Source organism: Pan paniscus, chromosome 13 (assembly GCF_029289425.2).
Source record: "Pan paniscus chromosome 13, NHGRI_mPanPan1-v2.0_pri, whole genome shotgun sequence".
Classification (NCBI taxonomy): domain Eukaryota; kingdom Metazoa; phylum Chordata; class Mammalia; order Primates; family Hominidae; genus Pan; species Pan paniscus.
Genome location: NC_073262.2, coordinates 98,828,460 through 98,853,169, shown reverse-complemented (window position 1 = coordinate 98,853,169; position 24,710 = coordinate 98,828,460). Strand labels below are relative to the sequence as shown.

General features: G+C 38.9%; 1 protein-coding gene and 1 non-coding gene across 8 annotated transcripts in view; both read left to right on the top strand.

Moving 5' to 3' along the window:
* HECW2 (HECT, C2 and WW domain containing E3 ubiquitin protein ligase 2) overlaps nucleotides 1-24,710 on the top strand; it is a 392,970-nt gene that overhangs the window by 361,102 nt on the left and 7,158 nt on the right. For all 7 annotated transcript variants that reach the window (XM_034954717.3, XM_055108913.2, XM_063595507.1 and 4 more), the window contains 6 exons: nucleotides 363-461; nucleotides 3,900-4,029; nucleotides 5,302-5,448; nucleotides 6,090-6,204; nucleotides 9,151-9,236; nucleotides 10,266-10,378. In XM_034954717.3, coding sequence (XP_034810608.1) covers nucleotides 363-461; nucleotides 3,900-4,029; nucleotides 5,302-5,448; nucleotides 6,090-6,204; nucleotides 9,151-9,236; nucleotides 10,266-10,378 — 690 coding nt within the window. The remainder of the gene's footprint in view (nucleotides 1-362; nucleotides 462-3,899; nucleotides 4,030-5,301; nucleotides 5,449-6,089; nucleotides 6,205-9,150; nucleotides 9,237-10,265; nucleotides 10,379-24,710) is intronic.
* LOC112439197 (small nucleolar RNA U13) lies at nucleotides 10,921-11,024 on the top strand. The gene has a single exon (XR_003027495.1). It is a non-coding gene; the product is annotated as a small nucleolar RNA U13 (small nucleolar RNA).

The window sequence follows — 24,710 nt, the reverse complement described above, 5'->3', positions numbered from 1 at the left end:
TGTGTGTTGGAGGGAGGTGCCACACTTTTATATGACCAGATTTCATGAGAACTCACTATCACAAAGATAGCACCAAGCCATAAGGGATCAGCCTCCATGATCCAAACACCTCCCACCAGGCCCCACCCCCAGCAATGGGGATTGCAATTCAACATGACATTTGGGCAGGGACAAGTATACAAACTGTATCACTGGCCTGATGAAGACACAGCCCATGGTGCCTACAAATTCTCACTACCTAGTAGGCAATTAATATTGGAAAAATTTAGATGGTTAGCGCTGGAAGGCATTCTAGAAAGCATATGGAACCACCTAGAAACTGCTCCATGACATGTAAGCCATCTCATGTGTTTCCTTCACAGGTTCCGATTCAGTGGTAGGATCCTTGGTCTTGCACTAATACACCAATATTTGTTGGATGCCTTCTTCACACGGCCCTTTTATAAGGCTCTTCTCAGAATGTAAGAATATTTTTATTGCCTGCATAATTAGCATGTAAAATGCAGTATTTACTTTTTTGAAAAAATTCTTCTGTCAAAGTCATTGTTTATCTGTTCACAATCTCAAATTTGTTGTTATTAAACCTAATAGTGGTTTAGATTTCTGAAACTAATGCAATTTCAAATATGATTACTGTGTTTTTCCTGCCTCTGACCTATTTAGCCCCCAGATTTTTAGTTTTGCTCTACCCCCCAAAATTTATTCTCATTTGTTGCAGCATGTGTTTCTTTAAAACAATTGTACTTCAAACACAGCCCTGGAATTCCTGTGGTATTAATGCAGATTATTAATAGAATAGTTGTGGGTTAGTCTTAGTGACTCACAGCCCCCCTCTCCTTTATGAGACACATTTTATATTTGGCTTGATGCATATTTTCAAATGCTTACTCCTCGTTCAAATCTTCATTTTCCTTTGTTTTGGTTTTGTTTTTTATTTGTTTGTCAAGGGTGGACAGTGCCATATGTTTCTTAAACTTTCTCTATGCCCTTAGTAATTTATTATGGAAAATGAAAATTCAGCATTCACAGAACTTTTTCTTCATTGTTAATGAAAGATTGCAGTTATTGTAAAATGTAGGGCTAATTGTTTCTGTCCTATAATCAGCAGCCATTTACAAGGCTGAACAGAAGACAACTGTCTGTGGGATAGTAGCTCAAATTTGCGATGAGAATGCACTGAATTATCACTTGGCTCTGTCCAGCTCATACCCTAACTGAGGCCACGCACTTGCTTACTGTAAAATGGAAGCCTAGACCTCAAATGAAAGCAAACAAAATGCTTCTTGTGGGCCCTTGGGAGGGTCAGTAGAAAGACTTTTGCCTTCTTCTCTTTCAGTGTCTTCACTGCTGTAGCACTGGGGAACAGGTGCCATTTTCTGTCTCTTTGGTTCTTTGTGGCCCACTTTGCATCTTCCCATTTCATTGCCTTATCTCTTATCTTCTCATTTAAGCTTCCTGAAAAACTAGTCTATACTGACTGTCTACACTTACCTCAAATTCACACCCTAAGCACACTTCAGCCTGGTTTCTTTCCCACCAGAAAACCTGTGGAAGCATTTAAAGAATACTGATTAGTCCGTATCTTATTGGATCATGCTGCTGCTTCTGACACTGTGCACCACCCACACCCGCCACCATTTATTCCTGTGTCTTTCCTTCAGAGCTGGCATCTATGACACTGTACTTTGCGGGTTCTTTTTTTTAACTTTTCTGTCCCTTCATGAGTCCCTCTTCTGATTTGCCCTTAAGTCTTGGTGTACCTGAAGCTTCTATCACCAGGCCCCTCGTTTTCTCACTCAGTGTGCTCTCATGGGGGAATTTCTTCGCCTGTCTTATCTCCTCTGACTCCCAAATCTGTACTCTCAGTCATGATCTCCCTTAAGGTGTAGCCTCACATGGTCAACAGTCCACCAAATATCTCCACTCGGATGTCTTACAGGGACCTCAGAATCAACATGGTTAAGACTAAGCTCATCAACTTTCCCTACCTAAAAGTATACCTTCTCCCATATGCCCAGTTACAGTTAATAGTGCCACTATTCTCAGGCCACTCTGGTCAGAAATTGGGAGTCACCCTTAAACAGCGATGACAAATACACACGGTACATGTTCTACTCTTCCCCATCTCTACTCTACCCCATCATTCCCAGGGTAGAGTTCACAAATCACCTGTGGTACTTTTTCCCACTGAACTCACTGTGGCCTCAGAAATCTTTTTTACTTATAGTGCTCAAGCCCAGCAATTAATTACAGTTAGTTTTGACATGAGTTCATTTGTCACCCCTGTTTTAGATATCCTTCTTTATACTCCCCCAATAAAACCATTTCCTGATTGCTACATGTTTGCCTCCTAAATGATTTTCAAATTCATCTTCTTCTCTCCAACCTTAATAGCACAGCCCTAGTTAGAGCCCTTATCTTATTTTGGCCATATTACTGTAGTGGTCTATTCATTGGTCTCTACCCTCTAATGATAACCACCCCTCATCCCACCCCATTTTAAATAATCCTTCACACTGGGACTTCCAGAGGAGCTGTTTATAATTCACATTTCACATCTGATCATGTCATGCCCTGTCTTAAAATCTTTTGGTAGTTCTGAATCACCAATCTCCTTAGGATGATATTAAGGCCTGTTCCCTTGCTGGCCTCATTCTCTAGAAATTCTGTCTTAAGGTTAACTCTCTCAAACTGCTGATATGCTTGGAGTTTCCTGTACACTTCCATGCCTTGTATTTTGTTCATGTTATTCTCTCTTTCTCCTTTCTCTTTCCCCTTCTCCTCCTTCATGTATTCCTTTTTACGTCTCTTGCTTTTAAACATCCTGAAAGATTTAATGTAGGCATCATCTTCTGCAAAAAGCTTTTCCTGAATCTCTCAGTCAAAGAAAATGCCCCTCATGTGTGCTCTGACACCTAAATCCCTATCCCTACCTTATCATTTCTTAAATTGAAGTGTGACATAGATTTTAAAAGTACATGAATTTTAAGTGTTACCAATCTTATGTTATCACTTATCGCTTCATATTAACTTATCTGTTTGTGTACTTGGCTCCCCAACTAGCCCATTAGCTCCTGGGGGTAGTGACTATTCATCAAGTAGCTATTCAGATGTCTGGTACATGCTTGATGCCTAATGAATGTTCAGATTGAACTGAAAAAAAATGACCCTTAAAATTGGGTTAAGGGGAGTGAAATTTCAAAACAGCTATAGCAAATCAATGACTACCACTGTACAACTGGGCCATGGAACAGTAACTTACCTCATGTCGATTCTTTCTCTACAATTAAAAAAAGTGGGGGAAAAATACAGATTGACGGCAGGTTCTGTGGCTTACTATTTTCAGAATAAGAACCATGAAGAAAAAGGGAATGTATGTGAAGATGAATCATGTCTTTAATAAAAAATAAAATAAAATAAAATAAATATTAAAATAAAAATCATGTCTTTCAATAAAAAAACAAAGTTAAAATATAGAAATATATAAATAATTTCAAATTAAGATAACAGTATTTTAAGGTAGTATAATATGGCCAGAAAGAATAATGGATCCAAGTTGTCAACCCGAGTGCCACTTCCTGATCTGGCATTGATGATGGATGACTGCGCAGATGGCACTCATTTTTGCACCTCCAGTTCTGTGTCTATAAAGGAAGATGCAGGCTGAATGATTCCTGTGGCATATTATATATTTAGGACTTTCTAATTTTATAACAAATTTCTGAATTATTTCACTGGTTTGGTTTAATTACTGGACTTGGACTAAGAACATTCCAGAAATCACTGCCTATGTAGTGGCTCTTATTCTTCTCTTTAATTCTTAGTTTCTTTCCTTATGACTCTGGGTTTTTGCTAATAGCCATGCCTACATATTTGTTTCTGTCTGTTTGTCATCTTAGTCTATGTGACCTGAGTGACCTAGAATACCTTGATGAAGAGTTCCATCAGAGCCTGCAGTGGATGAAAGACAATGATATCCATGACATCCTAGACCTCACGTTCACTGTGAACGAAGAAGTATTTGGGCAGGTGTGTGTATCTGCACACCTGGTGCCTAAGTGTGGTAACTGAAGGCTATTGATGAGTGAAGAATTAACTCCATGGCTAAGATCAGATGCTTATTTATTCGTGGTTTATTGGGTGATTTAAACTCAGGATCACACACAGTTATAATAACCGCAGTTACAAAGATTAGAATTAATGTCAGCTGCAGATTAAGATGCTGTAAATTACAGATGGTGATAACTGTTTATGTTGTAAGCAATCTTCTTTTTATTTCCAACTAAAATATCCCCCAAAATATGAGAATTTACCTTATATAGAATGCAGTTTTTTAAAGTCCACACTACAGAATTTTTTAATTGGCATTTATAGAATGGTGGCTGGGCACGGTGGCTCATGCCTGTAATCCCAGCACTTTGGGAGGCCAAGGCAGGAGGATCAGTTGAGCCTAGAAGTTCAGGACCAGCCTAGGCAACATGGTGAAACCCTATCTCTACAAAAAATACAAAAATTAGCCAGGTGTGGTGGCACATACCTGTAGTCCCAGCTACTCAGGAGGCCAAGGTGGGAGGGTCACCTGAGCTGGAGAGGTTGAGGCTGCAGTGAGCCTGTATCATGCCACTGCACTCTAGCCTGGGGGACGAGAGTGAGACCCTGTCTCAAAAAAGAAAAGAAAAATAAAGAGAACCAAAATTGATTTTTTTGAAGCTAAGGGAACATAAACAATGTTTTGGGGAAGACTTAAGAACAGAATATATTAATTTTTTTTTCAAAATTGGTGGAAGAGTAGGGAAAACATTTCTTCCAGAAATTATATACCAGTTTATAATTAATATTCTTATTTAGGCGTTAATCTTTAGCTGCTTTTCTGAATTCCATGTGTTTTGAAAAAGTTCTCAATTTAACATTCACTTGAGTGTAATTCTGCTTCTTTAAAGTAAATCTTTACGCTAGATATAGTCAATTCTGAGAAATTTGTGAAAATGGGTTTTGTCAAACATTCAAATAGTAGCAGGCTAGTATCTGAAGCCGATTCATCGGCATTTTAAAACTTAACCTGTAGTAACAGCAATACATATATATATTTTAATCACCAAAGCTTTCAAGCACCCCCTCAATGCCTATTTTTTCCTGAGTGTGTGTGCTCCGTGAGTGCCTGGGGCCTCACTGCCAGCTTGTGGGATGTGCCTAGGGCAGGGCTGGGACAGGTAGCTGGCTGATTTCAGCTCAATGCTAGTAATGTTGTTATAACATTAAGAGTATTGCTTTATAGTCATTCTTTTTATTTTGTAATCTCAGATAACTGAACGAGAATTAAAGCCAGGGGGTGCCAATATCCCAGTTACAGAGAAGAACAAGAAGGAGTACATCGAGAGGATGGTGAAGTGGAGGATTGAGAGGGGTGTTGTACAGCAAACAGAGAGCTTAGTGCGTGGCTTCTATGAGGTAAAGACAATCAGCAGTAGGAGGAGTTTGCAGTCTGATATCAATGATGCCACAGTCCATCTTATTGTACTTTACATGTGTAGACTATTTCTGCTGTATTTACTGTTGCTCTTTCCATGCGAAAAGTTCAGTATTTTTTCCCTTATGTTTCAAGAGCACCAAAAGAAGCTTAACTCACTGTTACAAGAGATCACTGAAATAAATGTTATGGACTGCATTCAAGTAGCATTTGTTGATTTAATGACCACTAGTAACATTTAAGCCATGCATCTTATGCTTAGATATGGATAATCAGATCTCATGCTTGCTATGTGAAATAATTATATCTGAGATCAGAATGAGTTGGCATGTATTGTATGTGACTTTTTCTGTAGAAACACTAGATAGTTTCCTAAAGGTGGACGGGACCTAGATTAATCAGCAATCAATTATAAAACAAAAATTCTGTTAAGGCAAATCTCATCAACCTTATACTAAAGAATGCCTTATATTTGTAGGGAGCTTTACAGGTTTTCAAGTGCCAACACAAGGTACACGCGTATTATTCCTGAAACTCCATGTGTCCCCTTTTCTAAGGCTTAATTATAGCTGATATTTCTCCAGGCTCCTAAGCCATGCCTTGTACTCTTTTTATTCCACAGGTGGTGGATGCCAGGCTGGTATCTGTTTTTGATGCAAGAGAACTGGAATTGGTCATCGCAGGCACAGCTGAAATAGACCTAAGTGATTGGAGAAACAACACAGAATATAGAGGAGGTGAAATTTGATTTATAGATGGCTAGATTTTAAATTTCAAATTAAAGGAAGGCATGGTTCAGCTTGCCAACTGAATATAGGACAGGCAACAGCACTTGGACTCTAATCATAGGTCTGATGCAGGCTCCCTTGAGACCTTGGGCAAGGTACCTTCTCTTCTTTTCCTAGTTACCTCATCTGTCAGATGGGAGAAGGACTGTTTACACACCGTCAAAGGATGTCATAACTCTTAATTGTTGGTGAGGAAATGTGACCGTAAGAACACTAATTAATTACTTTATGGTGTTGTCAGTGAAGCACCAAGGAGCTAACATCCAGCTGGTCAAACTCCACCTATTCCATTTTGTTTCTAAAACTTAGAAAAGCACACCTTTTGAGCTTCCCAATCAGCACAGTTTTTCCACTGTTCACTACGCTCCTTATCAGTTGTAATTCATAGTCAGAACACTTGAATGGAATAAGACACAGTTCCCAAAATACAACATTATTGGAGAAGTTCTAAATTCAAGCATGAATTTCAAGTGAAAAGAAGACTGTGGTAAGATTAATTAAAAACTGCACTATCTGACACTTCACAAAATGGGAAGCTAAAAAAGTGACACTTCTGCAGATCAGTACAAATTATTGATTAGTAACTGGGACCAAAGCCATTGAAATTTGAGTGTTAAACCAATACTTTGCAAGGGACCTGATGGTAACCCAGAGTTAAGGTTTTATTAAATAATTTTAAGCAAAGAATACATTTTCTGAAAATTATCACCATGTTAGGAAGCCTTCAGAAATTCATGACAAATACCAGTTGTTTTCTGGTTTGGGTTTTGTTTTTTAACTCAAAGTATAAAAGATTAGAAGTAGTTCTGAACTTGGAGAATGAAAACTACAAACCTAACATCACTGAATTAATCACTTAGCAGAGTAAATTGAGAGCTGAACAGTTCTCCAGTTATCTCTAAGTTGAAGCAGAGATTTTTTTTAAAAAAGGTAGTTTTAAAAGTTTGTAGTGAAAAAATGCCTTAACATTTGCTAAATTGCTTTTGGTTATGCCTGTGCTTGCCTGTTCCAGCTCATCCCTGCACCACGGGCTGGCCTTGCTCACACATTTAATCTGAAAGGCTGTATTTAATTGCAGTTTCCATTGCTGCTATTTCTGAAGTCCAATTGCTGAAATAAGTATTTTCCAATTGGCCCAAGTATAATCCATGTATCTCTTTGGTTATTATAATGTTGTTAACCCATCGATTTTTACTGAGAGCACAATTTCTCTGACATGCTACATAAGTTATATTTTACCATAAATATTATTAGCTCATTCTTTCCTTCCAGGAGATGATTTTTTTTTTTTTTCAGACAGAGGGCGTGTGCCACCATACCTGGCTAATTTTTGTATTTTTAGTAGAGATGGGGTTTCACCATGTTGGCCAGGCTGGTCTCGAATTCCTGGCCTCAAGCGATCTCCTGCCTTGGCCTCCCAAAGTGCTGGGATTACATGTGTAAGCCACCGCGCCCGGACCCAGGAGATTCTAATAGCAATGCATTAATAGAATCAGCCATTTTTGTATTTCCATGGCATAAAATTTTATTCACTAAATCTGACTAATCAAGGACCTATTTATATGGTTATTGTAAATCTTATCAAATGAAATATTTGGGAGGGGGAAGAAAAATGCTGAGAACCTCAGCTGCCATGTTTGCTCACCCAGCTACTTGGCACTGAGTAAAGAAGCGGCTGTGTGGCTGCCACCTGCCATATGTTCACACGCCAGCTGCTAGGAGAGAATATGATGAGACACATTCACTCTTCCTCCTCCAAAAGGTTTGGCACAAATAGCAAAAGGGAAGCAGAAAAGGGCTAATTCATAAGGTCAAAAACTTTAAAGCTACAAAGAGCCAGTGCACTTCTTTTGTAGATGAGAAACTTTGCTCGGTACCAAATTGCTAGTCTTCACCAAACTCTGGGCATGGCCCATGTGTCTTCATGTTCAATCCAGTTTTGATCAGCCTTCTCTTTGATCCTTTTTTTCTCCAAAGGGGACTAAACATCACTGAAATGGTAAACAGTAAGGTGAGATTCCTCCCAAATCCTACAACTACTGAAATGTGAGGAAAAATTTGGATTAAAATAATTTCTACCCGCCTTCTATTCTGGACTACTAACTCAGTGCCCATTAACTATGTCTATTCATTGGTTTGAATCACTAAATCCTTGTTATCCTTTTCTCTGAATTTAATTTTTGTTTTCACTGAAAGATTTTTGGAATCCATCATCACTGCCCATGAGGTGATTCCTTTGACATTTTCTTAAATTCTACTAAAGTATGGAATAAGAGTAAAATTAAGTTGGTGATTACTCAGGATTTATTTAAGGAACTAAAGGTCACTTTTCCCTTTTTATTAGTAAGTCAATGTGAAACTAAGTTGATTTTAAAGTATGAATATTATATATAGCTTTTAAGAGAGCTTGCAATTATAATTTGTTTGTATAAATTATTTGATTAATGTGTCTCCCCTCTGCCAGAAGCCCTGGGAGGGTCTGTTTTCTTTGCCATTATGCCCCCAACCTTGGTACAGTGCTTGGCATAGAGGTATTTGAAAATTATTTCTTATGTGAATGACCGAAAGAGTTAAGTATTTCCAGTAACAACTGTTGTATTTTACAGAAATGATATGGTTAAAATAACTCATTTGTTGTTCTTCTCTTTACTAGTTTCACTTAGTGACCGTTAAATGAAAACAGAGACCTCTTGGTTTCACTTAATGTTGTTTTTGTTTAACTTTTGACACTCATATGATCATATATACAGTGTTATTCCTTAGTCTTAAAATTATAGACAACTTGTAAAGAATTCAAGAGGATGATTTATGTCTGGGGACTGTTCGTGTCACGTATCTTGGTGGCTTAATATAGAAGAGTCAAAGTAACATGGGCTTTTATGATTGGTTTGATAGGATACCATGACAATCATATTGTAATTCGGTGGTTCTGGGCTGCAGTGGAAAGATTCAACAATGAACAACGACTAAGGTTGTTACAGGTGAGATGCCATTATTTAATCTTTTAAATGTATCAATATGATTATTGTTGGAAGTGTATGTTTTTAATAACTGCTAACTATTCTCCATAAACACATACCATGTGTATCTGGAAATATGGGATACACCATTTCCAGACTCCTGATTGCATGGTTATGTGACTCCATGGCTATTCAGAACTTCCCTAAGCCAAGTTAAAGCATTTCATGAGAGTTTAGGCAAGTGTCAAGTCCAGTCCAAGAATCCCAGTAACAACATCTGCCTTCAGGACAGCTTGGACCCTTCAGCAAGAAGCACCCAGGGTACCCAAAGTGCAGGCCGGCATCCCTAGCAGCAGAAAGAAATGATTTTAAGTTCTTTAAAAAGGGATGCAGTTAGTTGACAGTCCTTTCTTCTCTTTCATCTAACTTTCCACAAATTTGAGAAAACAGTGACATTCAAGAACAGTGGGAAAACTAACTTGTGTTTTTTTTTTTTTGCGTGTGGTGTTTATGGTCATCCAGGACAATTACTGATTGGTTGCAGCTATAGAAATACCAGACACAAGGAAGCCTCTGGATGCTCAGGCAGAGCCTTACAAGTACTCTTAGCTCCTTTGGATCTTAGCTCCTTTGGATTAAGGGTCTGGGCCTCAAAATTGCAGGCCCAGACATTCTCTTTTTTAAATTCACCCGACATTGATCAGGGACTGATGCTAAGTTGACTCAGGTTAATTGATCCCACTTTATTCATCTATAGTGGGAAATGTGCCCGGTTTAAGCTTCCGAGCTGGTCAGCTGCATCAGGTGCTTTATTTTCTACAAACCCTCCACATCCCCTTTCCCTTTATCATGCACAGTATTCTCTTTCTTAGTATTATCTTCTGGCTCTGTGTCAGAATTGTGTTGTGATTATTCCACACCTGTGAAGTTTTGTCTTCAGAACTTTCCTGCCTGCTCTTCCTCAGGAGCTCTGCCCGTGAATGACGTGATGCCTTTCCTGGCTGTTGGTCTCTGGCTTCACCTTCTCCTTCTGTTTTCTTGGGTTGACAGTTTGTTACAGGCACATCCAGCATTCCCTATGAAGGATTTGCTTCACTCCGAGGGAGTAACGGCCCAAGAAGATTCTGTGTGGAGAAATGGGGGAAAATCACTGCTCTTCCCAGGTAAAATATAAAATAACATTTCTTTACTGTCACAACATTTGGTGGAGACATTCATTTATGTATATATTGATTAATTACTGCTTTTATATTAAAAGTTTGGGAGAGTGGAAAAGCTCTTAGAATGAATTTCTCCCTGATAACCTTTCTAAACGGAGAGGAAAAAAGATCTCTCTGGTCACACTTAAAATACATACATCCATATCTTAAAATACAAAACACAACAAAAGCAAAGTATTTGTTAGCATCAGTAAAGCGACGTTGGTTATCATGCTTGTGGCTTATGATTGTGGCTCTAATCAGGTGTTTCCAGAAGCTTGAGTTTTAACTTTATAACTATTTAGAATCCCTTCAGTAAAAATTACCGTTGTAGTTTCTAAAGAATATTAGATAATGTGGATGTGCTCTAGATCTCTTTAGCCTGTCTCATACATGTCTTAATTCCATGCTCTCTGCATTGTATTCTCATTCATAGTAAGATTACATATTTCCTTAGAATAGAAAAAAAATGCTTTGCTGTTGCTGCTAATAAAAGCAAAAGACTGATCCTTTTGCAATTTGTAAGTGTGATAATTGGGTGTTCATGCACATATGTGAGATGTGCCACCCTCAAGCCTTATTACAACGTCCACACATTACCCATCTGATATGGAAAATAGAAGCAAGGACTAGTACAAAAAGTGTTTGAGATTGAGTGGAGATAACTGGAGCTGGAGCAACAGAAAAGGAGTGTATGAACAAAAGAGGAATGGAAGAAAATTTGTTTTAGAATTCCTTTATCCAATTAGTAGTAATACTGTAGCATTTTTGAGGTAAAAAGTAGCTGAAATTGCTTCTAACTTTACTAATAATACAACTATACTCTAGAGAGATTAAATGATATTAGGTACCCCAAGATGTTATCCTAAGTTGAAGTATAGATGACTTTGAGAAACCTGTTTTATTAGTGATATTAGGTGGTATTATTGTTATTATATAAGGTGACATTAGGTACCCCAAGATGTCATCTGTTTCTTTAAGTACAAGCAACTGAGCAATCTGTTATCAAAGCTTTCTTCTTAGCAATTGAAAGATGCCAGTTCTTAAGAACTGTATTGTCAGCATCAACAGATGAGAAAAGGGGTGCTGAAAATACAAATGGAGAGAGCGATAAAGAATGACTGCTCAAGGGTTTGCCTGACCCTCCTTGGCCACCCCACACGCATCACAGTCTGAACAGGCTGTGCATCCAGACACCTAAGTATTACCTGGCATATTTGATTTCCAAATCTGGGAATTCATTATTTGATTTCATTATTTAAAGAACTAGCTCATTTTATTTATGCTTGGATAATGAGTTTTCTCCCCTTCAACACATAAATCAACAGATTTAGCCTATCTGAATAAGGCTTTTTACTCTTCTGAGAAACTCTTTAAGAATTTGCATTGAAGAAGGAAAGGGTAGATTAATGGTCAGCTTTTTGTTGAAATCTATTTCTGTAAAGCCACTAAAGTATATGGAATAAAGTGCAACAGTAAGCAGATATGTCCACTGTTCATATTTAATCACTGTAATTTTCACCAAACCTGATGGGTAGAGACAAGTAATTTGATATAGACCTGGAGCTTTAGCTTCAGAGAGACCTAGGCTGAGTCCCACCTCTGTTACTTACCTGCAGCAGGGTCTTGGTGAAGTTGCATGATCCTTCTGAGCCTCTGTTTCCTCATCTACCTGGTGGATTTGAAATTCTGAGGATGATGTGAAATCATTCATGAAAAATACTTAATACTGTCTCTGGCCATGAGTAAGCATCCAGTCAGTGATCGCTGCCATTGTGATTTCTGTCACCATCATCTGTAATACATATCAGGCAGGATATTTGCATATTGGAAAGAGGGCAGGGGTAGGAGTTAGAAGACCTAGCTTCTAGTCCCACCTCTGCCACCAGCTAACTCTGGGACCTTAGAGAACACTTCATCTTTGAGCCTTGATTTTCTCATTTGTAACAGGCCTGGAGGAGGTGGTATATTAGGTTGGGTTGAGCAAGAAGTAACACCGAAGGGTTGCTGAAGAATCTTGAGGGTCAGGCTGGATTTGCATTTCTGCTTCCCCCTGGAGCTCCAGGAAGTTCATGTGCTAACTCATTGTAAATGGTGGTGTTCTTCATTATTGTAGCATACACACAGTTGGGTAACAGGCACTGTCCTTTCTCCCTGTCTTCACTATGACCTAAGTTTGCTTCTACATTCCTAGTTTTACCCAGATTATAAAACAGCACAAATAAAGATGGTCTTAGGCACATTGAGCAAGCAGCCTCTTTTCATACCCTCTCCGTAACAAGCCCCATCTTTTGGGGTCTGATGAGAAGAAAGAGTTACTTGGCTTTTCTGCTTCAGAGCTGCAGTCACCTTATGTAACCCAGGTAACACACATGAGCACAGATCTAAGCCCTATGACACACTAGTTACATCATCCTAAGCAAGACCCTAGATCCATCCCTCTAAGGTAGGAGTAACAATGTTCAGAGTATTTTTGACAATTGTAAGATAATGTATATGAAAGGCTTAGGAACACTGTGTTTACTTTGTTCTTTTTTAACTTTTTATCCTGACTTTTGTAAGCCACTGTACTACTTTAACTATTAACATTGGCTCCACAAAGAAAAAAAGTACATTCGGAGGGAAAAAATTAAAAGAACTTAATTGCATGACAGTATAGTTATATGAGAAGCAACTTCTTCATTGACAACATTGTCATCACCCTTAATGAAATGTGGGGCATTACTTAGGTGTAAAAAAAGATCTGTAAAATTGGTTCTGGCCTAAAGAGATTATTTTATATTATCAAGTCCATTTCTCCTACCATCAGAACAGATACACTGAAGCCATTTTTCTGCTATTTTTTGATAGGCGTTAAGTTGCACAATGGAAGAGCTGGTCTGTCTCAAGCTAGTTGGCCCCAGTGTATTTCTTTTTCCTATGAGTGAAATGATGTTTAACATTTAAAATGTGACATTGTACAAAAAAATAACAGATGCTGGTAAGGTTGCAGAGAAAAGGGAATGCTTATACCCTATTGGTGGGAGTATATATTAGTTCAACCACTGTGGAAGACAGTGTGGCAACTCCTCAAAGATCTGAAAACAGAAATACCATTCAACCCAGCAATCTCACTACTGGGTATATACCCAAGAGAATATAAATCATTCTGTTATAAGACACATGCGTATGTATCTTCATTGCAGCTCTGTTCACAATAACAAAGACACAGAATCAACCTAAATGCCCATCAATGGTAGACTGGATAAAGAAAATATGGTACATATATACCATGGAATACTATGCAGCCATAAAAAAGAATGAGATCATGTTCTTTGCAGGAACATGGATGGAGCTGGAGGCCATTACCCTTAGCAAACTAACACAGGAACAGAAAACCAAATACTACATCTTCTCACAAGCGGGAGCTAAATGATGAGAACACAAGGACACATAGAGGGGAATAACACTCACTGGGGCCTAATGGAGGGTGGAGGGTCAGAGGAGGGAGAGGATCAGGAAAAATAACTAATGTGTACTAGGCTTAATACCTGAGTGACAAAATAATCTGTAAAACAAACCCCCAGTGACACAGGTTTACCTCTATAACAAACTTGCACAAGTACCCCTGAACTTAAAATTAAAAAAAAAATTACATTGCACACATGGGAGAAAAATGGATAGATGTCCTTCTTACTTAAAAAATGAACCTGGCTGGGCATGGTGGCTCACACCTGTAATCCCAGCACTTTGGGAGGCCAAGGCGGACGGATTGCCTGAGGTCAGGAGTTTGAGACCAGCCTGGCTAACATGGTGAAACCCTGTCTCTACTAAAAATACAAAAATTACCTGGGCGTGGTGGCATACGCCTATAGTCCCAGCTACTCGGGAGGCAGGAGAATCGCTTGAACCCAGGAGGCAGAGGTTGCAGTGAGCCGAGATGGCAACGCTGCACTCCAGCCTGGGCGACAGAGCAAGACTCTGTCTCAAAAAGAAAAAAAAAAAGAATCCTCTAAGAAGTCTGGCATGGTCTTGTGTCGGGCATGGGAGTTTCTGCCCTGGAGGGTTGGAGGGGCTGTAAAGGATGAGGGCAGTCCTGGCAACCGGAGCAATGAGGGAGAGAATCTTAGTCTTTCTAGACAAGGATGATGGAGGGCCTTTCAATTTTCAAGCAGGCAAATGTGAGTCTCATTCTTTTCTCAGATTTCCTAGTCTCACTTTGCGGTATCAGTGGATAGCGCTGCTCACAGTATGAGTCAAGGAGTATATAAAAGTATATATGGTTGTCTCTGCAGCCAGTGCAAGTTGAATCCATGGCTCTTTTTTCCTCTTGTGGTTATGAAGTGACTAGAGACCCAGATGATAAATAAGGATGTAGACAGAAGGGTGTCTCCATGGAGACCTACAGCCTGAGCACATGACTGCACTTCCTCTGCTTCGCGGTCGGTGGTTAGCTCTGTATTTTGCATTTCTGTGGAAGACTTCATACCCCTGGTGCTCTGATGGACTTTATGAAAAGAGAGTACATTCACTTTGTGGCAATTGCTCTCAGACAGTCCAAAAAATGTGCTGCTAAGATGCCAGCCTGAAAACTGCAGAGCAGTCCTGTCTCCCACCATGGTGTGAGTTTCTGTGTTCATCCCCCAGGTTCTTGCCAAGTTGGGTGATGGGACGGAGGACCTGCAGAGCTGCAATCGTCATGGGGGTGTGTTGGTTATTGCCAAAGGGAAAAGCGTTAATTTTTGAAAATGGCTGTGTCTGGAGATTATTATGAATGAAATGCTAACTGAAATTAAGAAATAAATTGTAAGAGTTAATTATGAAATAGATGTCTTATGGAGACAGTTAATCTAATGGAATAGAACTTTAAAAGATAAAATTATTTTTTAAAAACATAACAACTTTTTGTTTTTAAAATTCTGCTTTTTGGCAGAGTGCAGTGGCTCACACCTGAAATCCCAGCACTTTGGGAGGCCAAGGCAGGCAGATCACTTGAGGTCAGGAGTTTGAGACCACCCTGGCCAATATGGTGAAACCCCCATCTCTACTTTAAAAAAAAAAAAAATACAAAAATTAGCCAGGCATGGTGGTGTGCACCTGTAATCCCAGCTACTCGGGAGGCTGAGGCAGAAGAATCACTTGAACCCAGGAGGTGGAGGTTGCAGTGAGCCAAGATCATGCCACTGCACTCCAGCCTGGGTGACAGAGTGAGACTCCATCTCAAAAGAAAAAAAATCTGCTTTTTATTCTAATTTATAAAAAGAAAATTTTACAAAAAATTGCTAAGAAATATATGTATATATTAAATATATATTAAAATACCTACATATGTATCAATCCAATGTCCACCCAATGTCCACTACTAGCTGGGCATGGTGGTGCATGCTTGGAGTCCCAGGTACTTGGGAGGCTAAGGCTTGAGCATGGGAGTTTGAGTCAAACCTGAGCAACATAGAGAGATCCCATTTCTGAAGGAGAAAAAAGTCAATTACTAAGATAAGCTCTGTTAACATGTTAGAGTATGTGATTTCATTCATTTCTTCAGGTACACACAGACACACAGACACACACACACACACACACATTTTAAAACAACATTCCGTTTATCACATGGAACATCTTTCCATGTCATTAAATATTGCTCTGTAATGTTATCAATAATTCAGTTTTCCCTCCTCCATTATAGGGAGCATTGTCTACTGTCAAAGTGAATTATCAGCCAGTATACCGGAAAATAACCAAGTCCTGAAATACAATGTCACTTTCCTCAATTAAAAGAAAAACCAGGCTGGGCACGGTGGCTCACGCCTGTAATCCCAGCACTTTGGGAGGCCAAGGTGGGCAGATCACGAGGTCAGGAGATCGAGACCATCCTGGCTAACATGGTGAAACCCCGTCTCTACTAAAAATACAAAAACTTGGCCGGGCGTGGTGGCGGGCGCCTGTAGCCCCATCTACTCGGGAGGCTGAGGCAGGAGAATGGCGGGAGCCCGGGAGGCGGAGCTTGCAGTGAGCCGAGATCGCGCCACTGCGCTCCAGCCTGGGCGACAGAGCGAGACTCCGTCTCAAAAAAAAAAAAAAAAGAAAGAAAAACCATCAGAACAAGAGATGAGCACTAGAAGGACCCTTTGGGGCCATCTCCTTTCTATATTTGCCCTGAGGTGTCCCTCGTTGGTCTTCCTAATTCCCTACCGCCTGCTGATGAGCTGATGTGGCTTTTCGTGTGGGAGAGAATTGACAGGAGATTCTCATACAGTGGTCTGCTCTGTAGTTGAACCTCAGGTCCAAGACTCTCTTCAACTCCTTTCCCCTCTGCCCTCTCACTCAGTTCTATCTAACTGTATTTTAAATTTTCACTTTATTCTGCCGTTGAATCTGCATGTACTAACAAAAACATGCCAGAGTTAACCCATCACATCACCATATTAAAGATTCTTAAATGTCATATACCTTTTGGATTGGTCTTTACTTTGGGAGGTGGGTAAATTTATCGTAAAAACAGATTGTATTAAAAAAAGGGACTCTTCTGTAATTAATGTAAAACGTCAAGCTATTGAAAGAATTTGTGACTTTAATGGAATGAGATAATCATTCCACTTGCATTCCATCAGCGTTGTTGCTGCTGACAACAGAGGACAGGATAGTCCAAGTCAAATCTACTAAAGGTCCTTGAGAGCTATTTCACAAGTCAGATTTTAAAGTGTCTATTTGTGAGTGACAGACATTGCAACAGTTAAAGAATGCTTACCCACTTTTCCTTGGCCTCAAGAGCAAAAACCAGTTTGGGCTCATTTCTTTCCACCAGCCTAGTCCATGACACCATCCCCCCTCACCTGGACTACTGCAGTAGACTGCTGGCTAAATCCCCTGCTTCTCCTGCATCCCACCATTCATTCATTCTGCACTCAACAACCACTGGGATCTGCAAACATCTCAAGGTCACCTCCCTCCCTTGCCTACACCCTCTGGTGGCTTAGAATAAAATCCAGACTCCTTCCCAAGGACTTCCTGTGGGGCCCTGGTCTGCCTCCTCCTGCAACCTCAACATGTACCCTCTCCCCCAGCCCATGACACCTACCAGCCTCCTTCTGTGTATTCCTCAAATATGCCAAACTCAATTATGCTTCAAGGCTCAGGGAATTGCTGCCTATAACACTTTTCTGCTGGTCCTTCATGCCTGGCTCTTTCTTGTCCCCAAGACTCGGGTTAGAGGTGATCTCCTGAGAAAGGCCCACCAGGCTTCTGTCCTTAGTGCACCTGTCACTCTTTCACCCCTTACTTCCTTCACTAGACTTGACCCAATTCAGTCATCATGTTCAGTTATTGGTTTACTTGTTGATTATCTGTCTCCTCCTCTGGAATATAATCCTGTGAGAACAAGTACCTTATCTGAATTAAACATGGCTTTGCTCCTAGCAGTGAGCCCAGTGCTTAGCACATGTACTCCATAAATATTGTTTTTAGTGAATTTGAAATCTTTAGGGATAACTTTGGACCACTCCAGACAAGAAATTCCAAAATCATAATCCAGACTTTCATATCTCTGTATCCATATCTGAAAAGTTGGGATAGAAATTAGCATTTATATTACAAAGTTGTTTTGAAGATTAAATGAGATAACATGCAAAGTGCTTAGAATAAGGCCTAAAACATCATTCAATAAATTTAGCCATTCTTACTATTCTTCCTAATATCTAGCCTTCAGGGCTGGCCGGATACTTTATAGTCTTTAGGTGTGTGAGAAATGTGCCATATTCACCCAGCGTGTTTATATTTTGTTTGGACTTACAGGGGTTTCCATTCCTGGAACTGTCCTTACTGGACTTTGTTCTGTTTGGTTTAAATTCTTACATTTGAAAAGTATGTACCCTCTTTATCTCTCCCCAGAGGCATTCACAAGTGAAGAAGGTACCTGCTCAGAATGCATAGTTTGAAGAGTTTCTTCTGCCAGTTACCCCAGATACAGGAATTCCCCCCCATGGGAATATTCCACTTTGTATTTACAGATCCAAGTGCACCTTAACCAAAGTGACCTAATGAGACTTTGGAATAAGACATTAATTAGTGAATAGATTAATTCCCCTCACCCGTCTATAGATACTCATCATGGCTTTACTAAGTGCCGAACCTTGTGGGAGATATACGTTGACCTTAAAACACAGGGAGAGAAGCAATGGATATTTACATGAACAGATAACCAACATCATTGGTCCCAAAATGGCACATGACCAATGAGTAGTTGGAATAGCAAGCACCATAGAATTTCTTTCCATGAATTCACCTTTACCGAACACCTGGTGAAGGTCAGGGCGTTGTGCTCTGCTGCCATAAGTTACACACATATTTGTGCCCTACTCTTAATAGGAATTTCTGCTCTAAACCTCATGGCCTAAGAAGGTATTCATGAGGATATTAGATAAATTATGAATATTTTAAAAATTCTAACAAGTTTTACCATTAGTTGTGTTAATAAAGCTACCCAGGCTAACAAAACTATAACTGGATTCCTTTAATGGAATTTGATCACTCTATTTAATTGGTAACTTTGGATTTCTCATGCTGATTTCATGCCCTTGAATTCATCATCTGTCCCTCTACCCATTTCCTATATTCCCTGCCTTATTTAAAGATACCTCTGCCAACCCACTTTTCTTTCTTTCATCCATGAAATAACTGGAAAAGGTTTTTGCAAGAACACTCCTGGCTTCCTGATGTGACCCTGCCTCCCCATCTGGCCTCAGGTCCAACCTTGCCTCCTGTCCCTTAGGCGCTTGCCCCTCTCAGGTTTCCTGATGATGCAATGTCATGCTTCCAGGCCATCTGCTGGGAACATCCTTCTCCTTGTTGTTGATTCAGAGAAAACCTGCACACCTACAAATCTTTCAAGACTTGGCACAGATAGTGTCCTCTATGAACCTTCCTTGGCTCTGCTGAGCAAACTTGTAACTCATAGTATTATTAACTGTTTGTATGCAGGGCCACTAATAGCCCATCTTTGGGACTAATGAAACAAAGGTGTCTCCTAGCCTTTTGGAGAAATGCAGCCTGCAGCTAGGGCTCACAATTTGGCAAGCAGAGCCAAAGGAAGGCTGGATTTCAGTTCCTGCTTGCCCCAGAGCACAGGATACACAAACTTTAGAGGGTCTTTTTCCTGTATATTTTGCTGCCACAGTGTAAACTCCTTGAGGACAGAAACCAGACTTTTCATCCTCATCTCTCAGGGGACAGCTGAATCCCTGGCATGGAGTATATGCTTAGTAAGTACTTATTCAGCGAGTGAAGGAATAAATGAAATATAATGCAAATTGGAAAATTAAGTACATTCACATACAGAGAGAGAAATTAATCAACAAACCAATCTATGGAAATGGAAATGTAACTGATACTTTTGGCTCACTGGATTTGTCTAATTGACTTGTCTATCTGTAGGGAAAAAGGGAGGGTAAGCATGTGACCTCCTGATTAACATTTTTGAAGAATCCAGAAAGCACCAAGAGATCTATTAAGTCAGACCAGATGTCTGGAGAATTTTTAAATCTTCTTAATATTGATGCCAGCATGATTTCCCAAAGATGGGTTCAGACCTGCTTTCCTTGAGTGGTTCTGGCTAAATAGATTAAAATGAGGTAAACCCATTATAGCTTTAGTGTGACTGGCTTTGAAAGATTTGAAAAATGTTCTTTTATTGAGACTGAATAGCTGGATGCACTTTTGCTGCCAACATCAACACAGTCCAGGGCCCTCCTGTTATTTTCTGCTAGAGTTTTCTTAGGACATGGAATGAGGTGGGGGTGGGGGTGTGAAAAGCCTCCAAGGATTATGTGTTGCTTGCCTTTTGTTTGTTTTTTTCCTGGTCTTGGCTCATAGAACAAGTTGATGGTAAATATTGGGCAATTTATTTAACCACACTATTCCTCAATTTCCTTATTAGCAATGCTGTCTTGTTTATAAGGAGTTTTGAAATTTCTGCAAGCACATAAAACACTGGTGCAAATAGCCAATGTAGGTATCATATTGCTAATCCACTTGATGTCTCTCCAATAGTGGAGACCACCTGCATCAAACTCACTTGGCATATTTATTAAAATGCATATTCCCCCAGGCCCACCCCAAACCTTCTGAATTAAAATCACAAGGGGTGCAACCAAAAATCTCCATTGTAAAACAAGCTCCTGGAGTGATTTTGATACACTCTAAAGTATCCTTTTGAGTATTTGCCTTCTTCTATTAAGCCTGAGATTGAGCTAGATGGTATGATCACCTAAAAATCCCCTGGTATTTTTCAGGGTTTTCTGGATTGACTCAATCTCAGCCGTTTTCCCCAGAGCTACTGCATATTGTGATTGAATTATTCATTTAAAAAATATCTGAAGCTTTATTTTGCCAATCCTTGTCCTCAAAATGTGGATAATCTAGTAGGATGTTGAGGAATAATAGTTCGTAGTCAGAGGTAGGATAAAATTAATACTCAGGCTTCCAAAAGTAAAAGAATGAAGCCATGAGCATTAATCTCCCTGCTTTCAGTTTAATGTTGGACTTTCCCTAGGAGACCCAGAACTGAGGTCCTTTTCTTGATTTGGCCACTGACTCAGCTTTGACCTTGGGAAAACCATTTAATCTTTCCACACAGTTTCCCCCTCCACAATATATGCTTTCTCCATCATCGCGAAATATTTTCCAGAGGAGCTGTTTAGTTTATTAGAAGGAAAGTTGTGTTATGGTAACCATATATTATGCAACCAGATGTAATTTATGAAGCAGCAATAGCCTTAGATTATGGATTAGTAATGCTGATTATGTCTTATGACTGCAGAGGAACAAAAAAGGTTGTCTAGTCCTTCCCTTTGCCTTCCCTTTGTGTTGAGAACTGAAAAGAGTATTTAGGCTTGTGGATTTACTGGATAAGCTTCTAGAGTACCTGCAAAGATACTACAGAAATGGCAAAGAGACATTCAAAGTTCCTGTTTCTCTACTCAGAAACCTGGGAGAATGAAAGAACTGTTGCCAACCCCTAGCTTTGTTTCACCACCTGCCCTGGATAGATGATTCTACTGTATCACACTTAACATCACATTTGCCACCTTTTCTTGAACAGTTTCACTACCTTGAGACCTGTTACTGGTTCTACTGATGCAAAACAAATTACCACAAATTTAGCAGTGTAAAGCAACGCACATTTATGATCTCACTGTTTTCATGGAGCAGGCATCCAGGCACAGCTTAGCTGGGTCTTCTGCTCATGGTCTCACAAGGCTGAAATCAAGCTGTGGGTGGGGCTGCATTCTCATTTGGAGGACCAACTAGGGAAGAATCTGCTTCCAAGTCCCCTTGTGTTGTTGGCAGCATTCATTCCTTGCAGCTATAGAATTCATAGTAGCTTCCTTCTTCAAATTCAACAACAGTGAGAGTCTCTCTTGATTTCAATAAGAAATCCTAAGGCTTTAAAAGGTGAATGGACTTCATACCCATTACAAAAGCTATTATAAAACAAACAAACAAACAAAAAAAAAACAAGAAATAAGTGTTGGTGAGGATGTAGAGAAATTGGAACCCTTGTGCACTGTTGATGGAAATGTAAAATGTTGCAGCCACTATGAAAAATGCAATATGATGTTGCACTTCTGTGTATATCCCCAAAAAAATTGAAAAGGAGGACTTAAACAGATAATTGTACACTCATGTTCATAGGAGCATTATTTACAATAGCCAAACGGTAGGAAAAAACTCCTGTTCATTAATGGATGAATGAATAAAGAAAATGTGGTATATACATACAATGGAACATTATTCAGCCTTAAAAAGGAAGGAAATTCTGACCCATGCTACAACATGAACCTTAAAATATTATGCTAAGTGAAATAAGCCAATCACAAAAGACAAATATTTTAAGATTCCACTTATATGAAGTACATAGGGTAGTGAAATTCATAGAGACACAAAGTAGAATGGTGGTTTCCAGGGGCTAGGGGGAGAGGAAATGGGAGTTACTATTTAATGGATACAGATTTCAGTTTTGCAAGATGCAGAAGTTCTGGAGATGGATAGTGATGATGGTTGCAAAATAAGGTAGGTGTACTAATGCCATGGTACTGTGCACTTAAATATAGTTAAAATGCTAAATGTTATATTATGTATATTTTATCACAATAAAAATACTGAAAAGTTAATCAGGCAAGAGAGATGAACATATGGATCACAAAACAGGAAGTGTAAAAAGCAAGAGGACATGGGGGAAAGATGCTCAACCTTATTGGTAACCAAAGAAATGAAAATTTTAAAATAGTATTGTGGTATCATCTGTTAGTCTAACAGGATAATAAATGTTATTTGTCTAACACACAAAGTTTGGCATATAATTATATTCAAAACATATTCCACTTTTCTGCTTCTTCCTCCCCTACCCCTGGAACAGAGATAAATCTTTATTTAATATTTTTATTCCAATGTTTCACAGATGATAGATTATAAACCACTCCTAGGACTCTATTTTAGTATACAAGTTGAATTTTTAAATAAGTAAAACCTTTTCTTGAGGCTCAATTTGCGTTCCAGTCTAAGGATATCAAATGCAATTCTGAAATGCTTATTGTATCAAAAAAGGGTTTGCCTGCAAAGATTCATTAGATGATTTCCACCAATATATCCCAGAGTTTACAGTACTAGGAGTGGGTGAGTCGGTACTATCTCTATACCCTAAAACTCATACAGTTTGAGTATCCCTAGTCAAAAAATTTTAAATCTAAAATGCTCCAAAATACAAAACTTTTTGAGTGCCAACATGATGCCACAAGTAGAAAATTTCACAACTGACCTCATATGACAGGGTGCAGTCAAAAACACGGTCAAAACTTTGTTTCATGAACCAAATTATGTAAATATGGTATAAAATTACCTTCAGTCTGTGTATACAAGGTGCATATGAAACGTAAATGAATTTCATGTTTAGACTTGGGTCCCATTCCCCAAGATATCTCATTATATATATGCAAATATTCCAAATTCCAAAGAAATCTGAAATCCAAAGCACTTCTGGTGCCAAGCATTTTGGATAAGGAATACTCTATCTGTATTCTTACAATATAACAGATCCTGTTCACATTCCTGTTTTTAATAAGCCATGTGGCCACACACCTGCTTTATTATCCCTTTATTATCTCATCGTTCTCATGGGTCATTACTATTTGTGGCAATTCACTGAAAGCAATTAGAGTCAAATCTTGTTGATAGTAATGAAATGTAGCTAACAATACATCTATTATTAATTGGTCAAACACTATGAGCCAGTCATTCTATTAAGCATGTTTCTGTTATTTCACTTAATCCTCACATCCTTCTCAGACAAGTTATATAACCACCCTTTTAAGGGTGAGAAATACGGGCTCAGAGTTTTAATAACTCACTCCAAATCACACACTTGTTGATAGAGCTAGAATCCAAACCCAAATATGTCCAACTGCAAATCTCTGGTCTTCCCACTACATTACACTGCATCCAGGAATATTAATTATATTTATTTCATAAGGAAAAGGGATTTATCAGAGTAAAAGTATAAACATGTGACTTTGTAGAAATAGCTTGTTAATAATCATAGTTCCTAAAATTTCTTATTCAGGAGTATTTTTTTTAAGTCAAAGTTATGTAGGTCCCCCAAACAAGCTGTTGTACATTCAGAATAGAATGTTTCCTATTTCATGTCAAAAGTGCAGATTTGCTTCCTGATAAGATGTACTATTTGGAGACTGTCTATTTTTTATTGTGATTCAGATGCAAATAACAGGAAAACATATTTTTTTCCTATCTTGGCAAAAGAAGTATTTCTAAAAAAGAATACTTAATGTAATGATTTAAATTGCTTATTTTGTTATTGTGAATTGGGAGAAAGCAAATTTTAGCACAGGATTCAAAGAAGTAACAATGGCCTACTGACTTAGAAAAGTCCAGCCAGGGAATTTCCCAAGACTCTAAGCCATGAGGCAGGCCCTCAGAGACACTGGCTCCTCTTCCCTGTCCAAGAAAATGAAAAAATGCATAACTACAGAGTATCGAAGAGACACCCAAGCATATGCCAACTCAAAATGAACTACTTCGCAAGGCCTTATGTCCGTGTATTAAAAAAAAAATCTAGCATCAAAAGAGAAACAAAAACCAAACTTGTCTTTGTAATCCTTAGACCACTCAATAAATGGTCATTTATATGTAATATAGCTTTTAAATGGTGGTGAAATGTAAATAAAATATTTTTTTAAATATCCTCTTTTCCTTAGAGAAATTCAGTTCTGAATTTTTAAGGTCAAAATGTTTTCAAAGATTTTTCAAA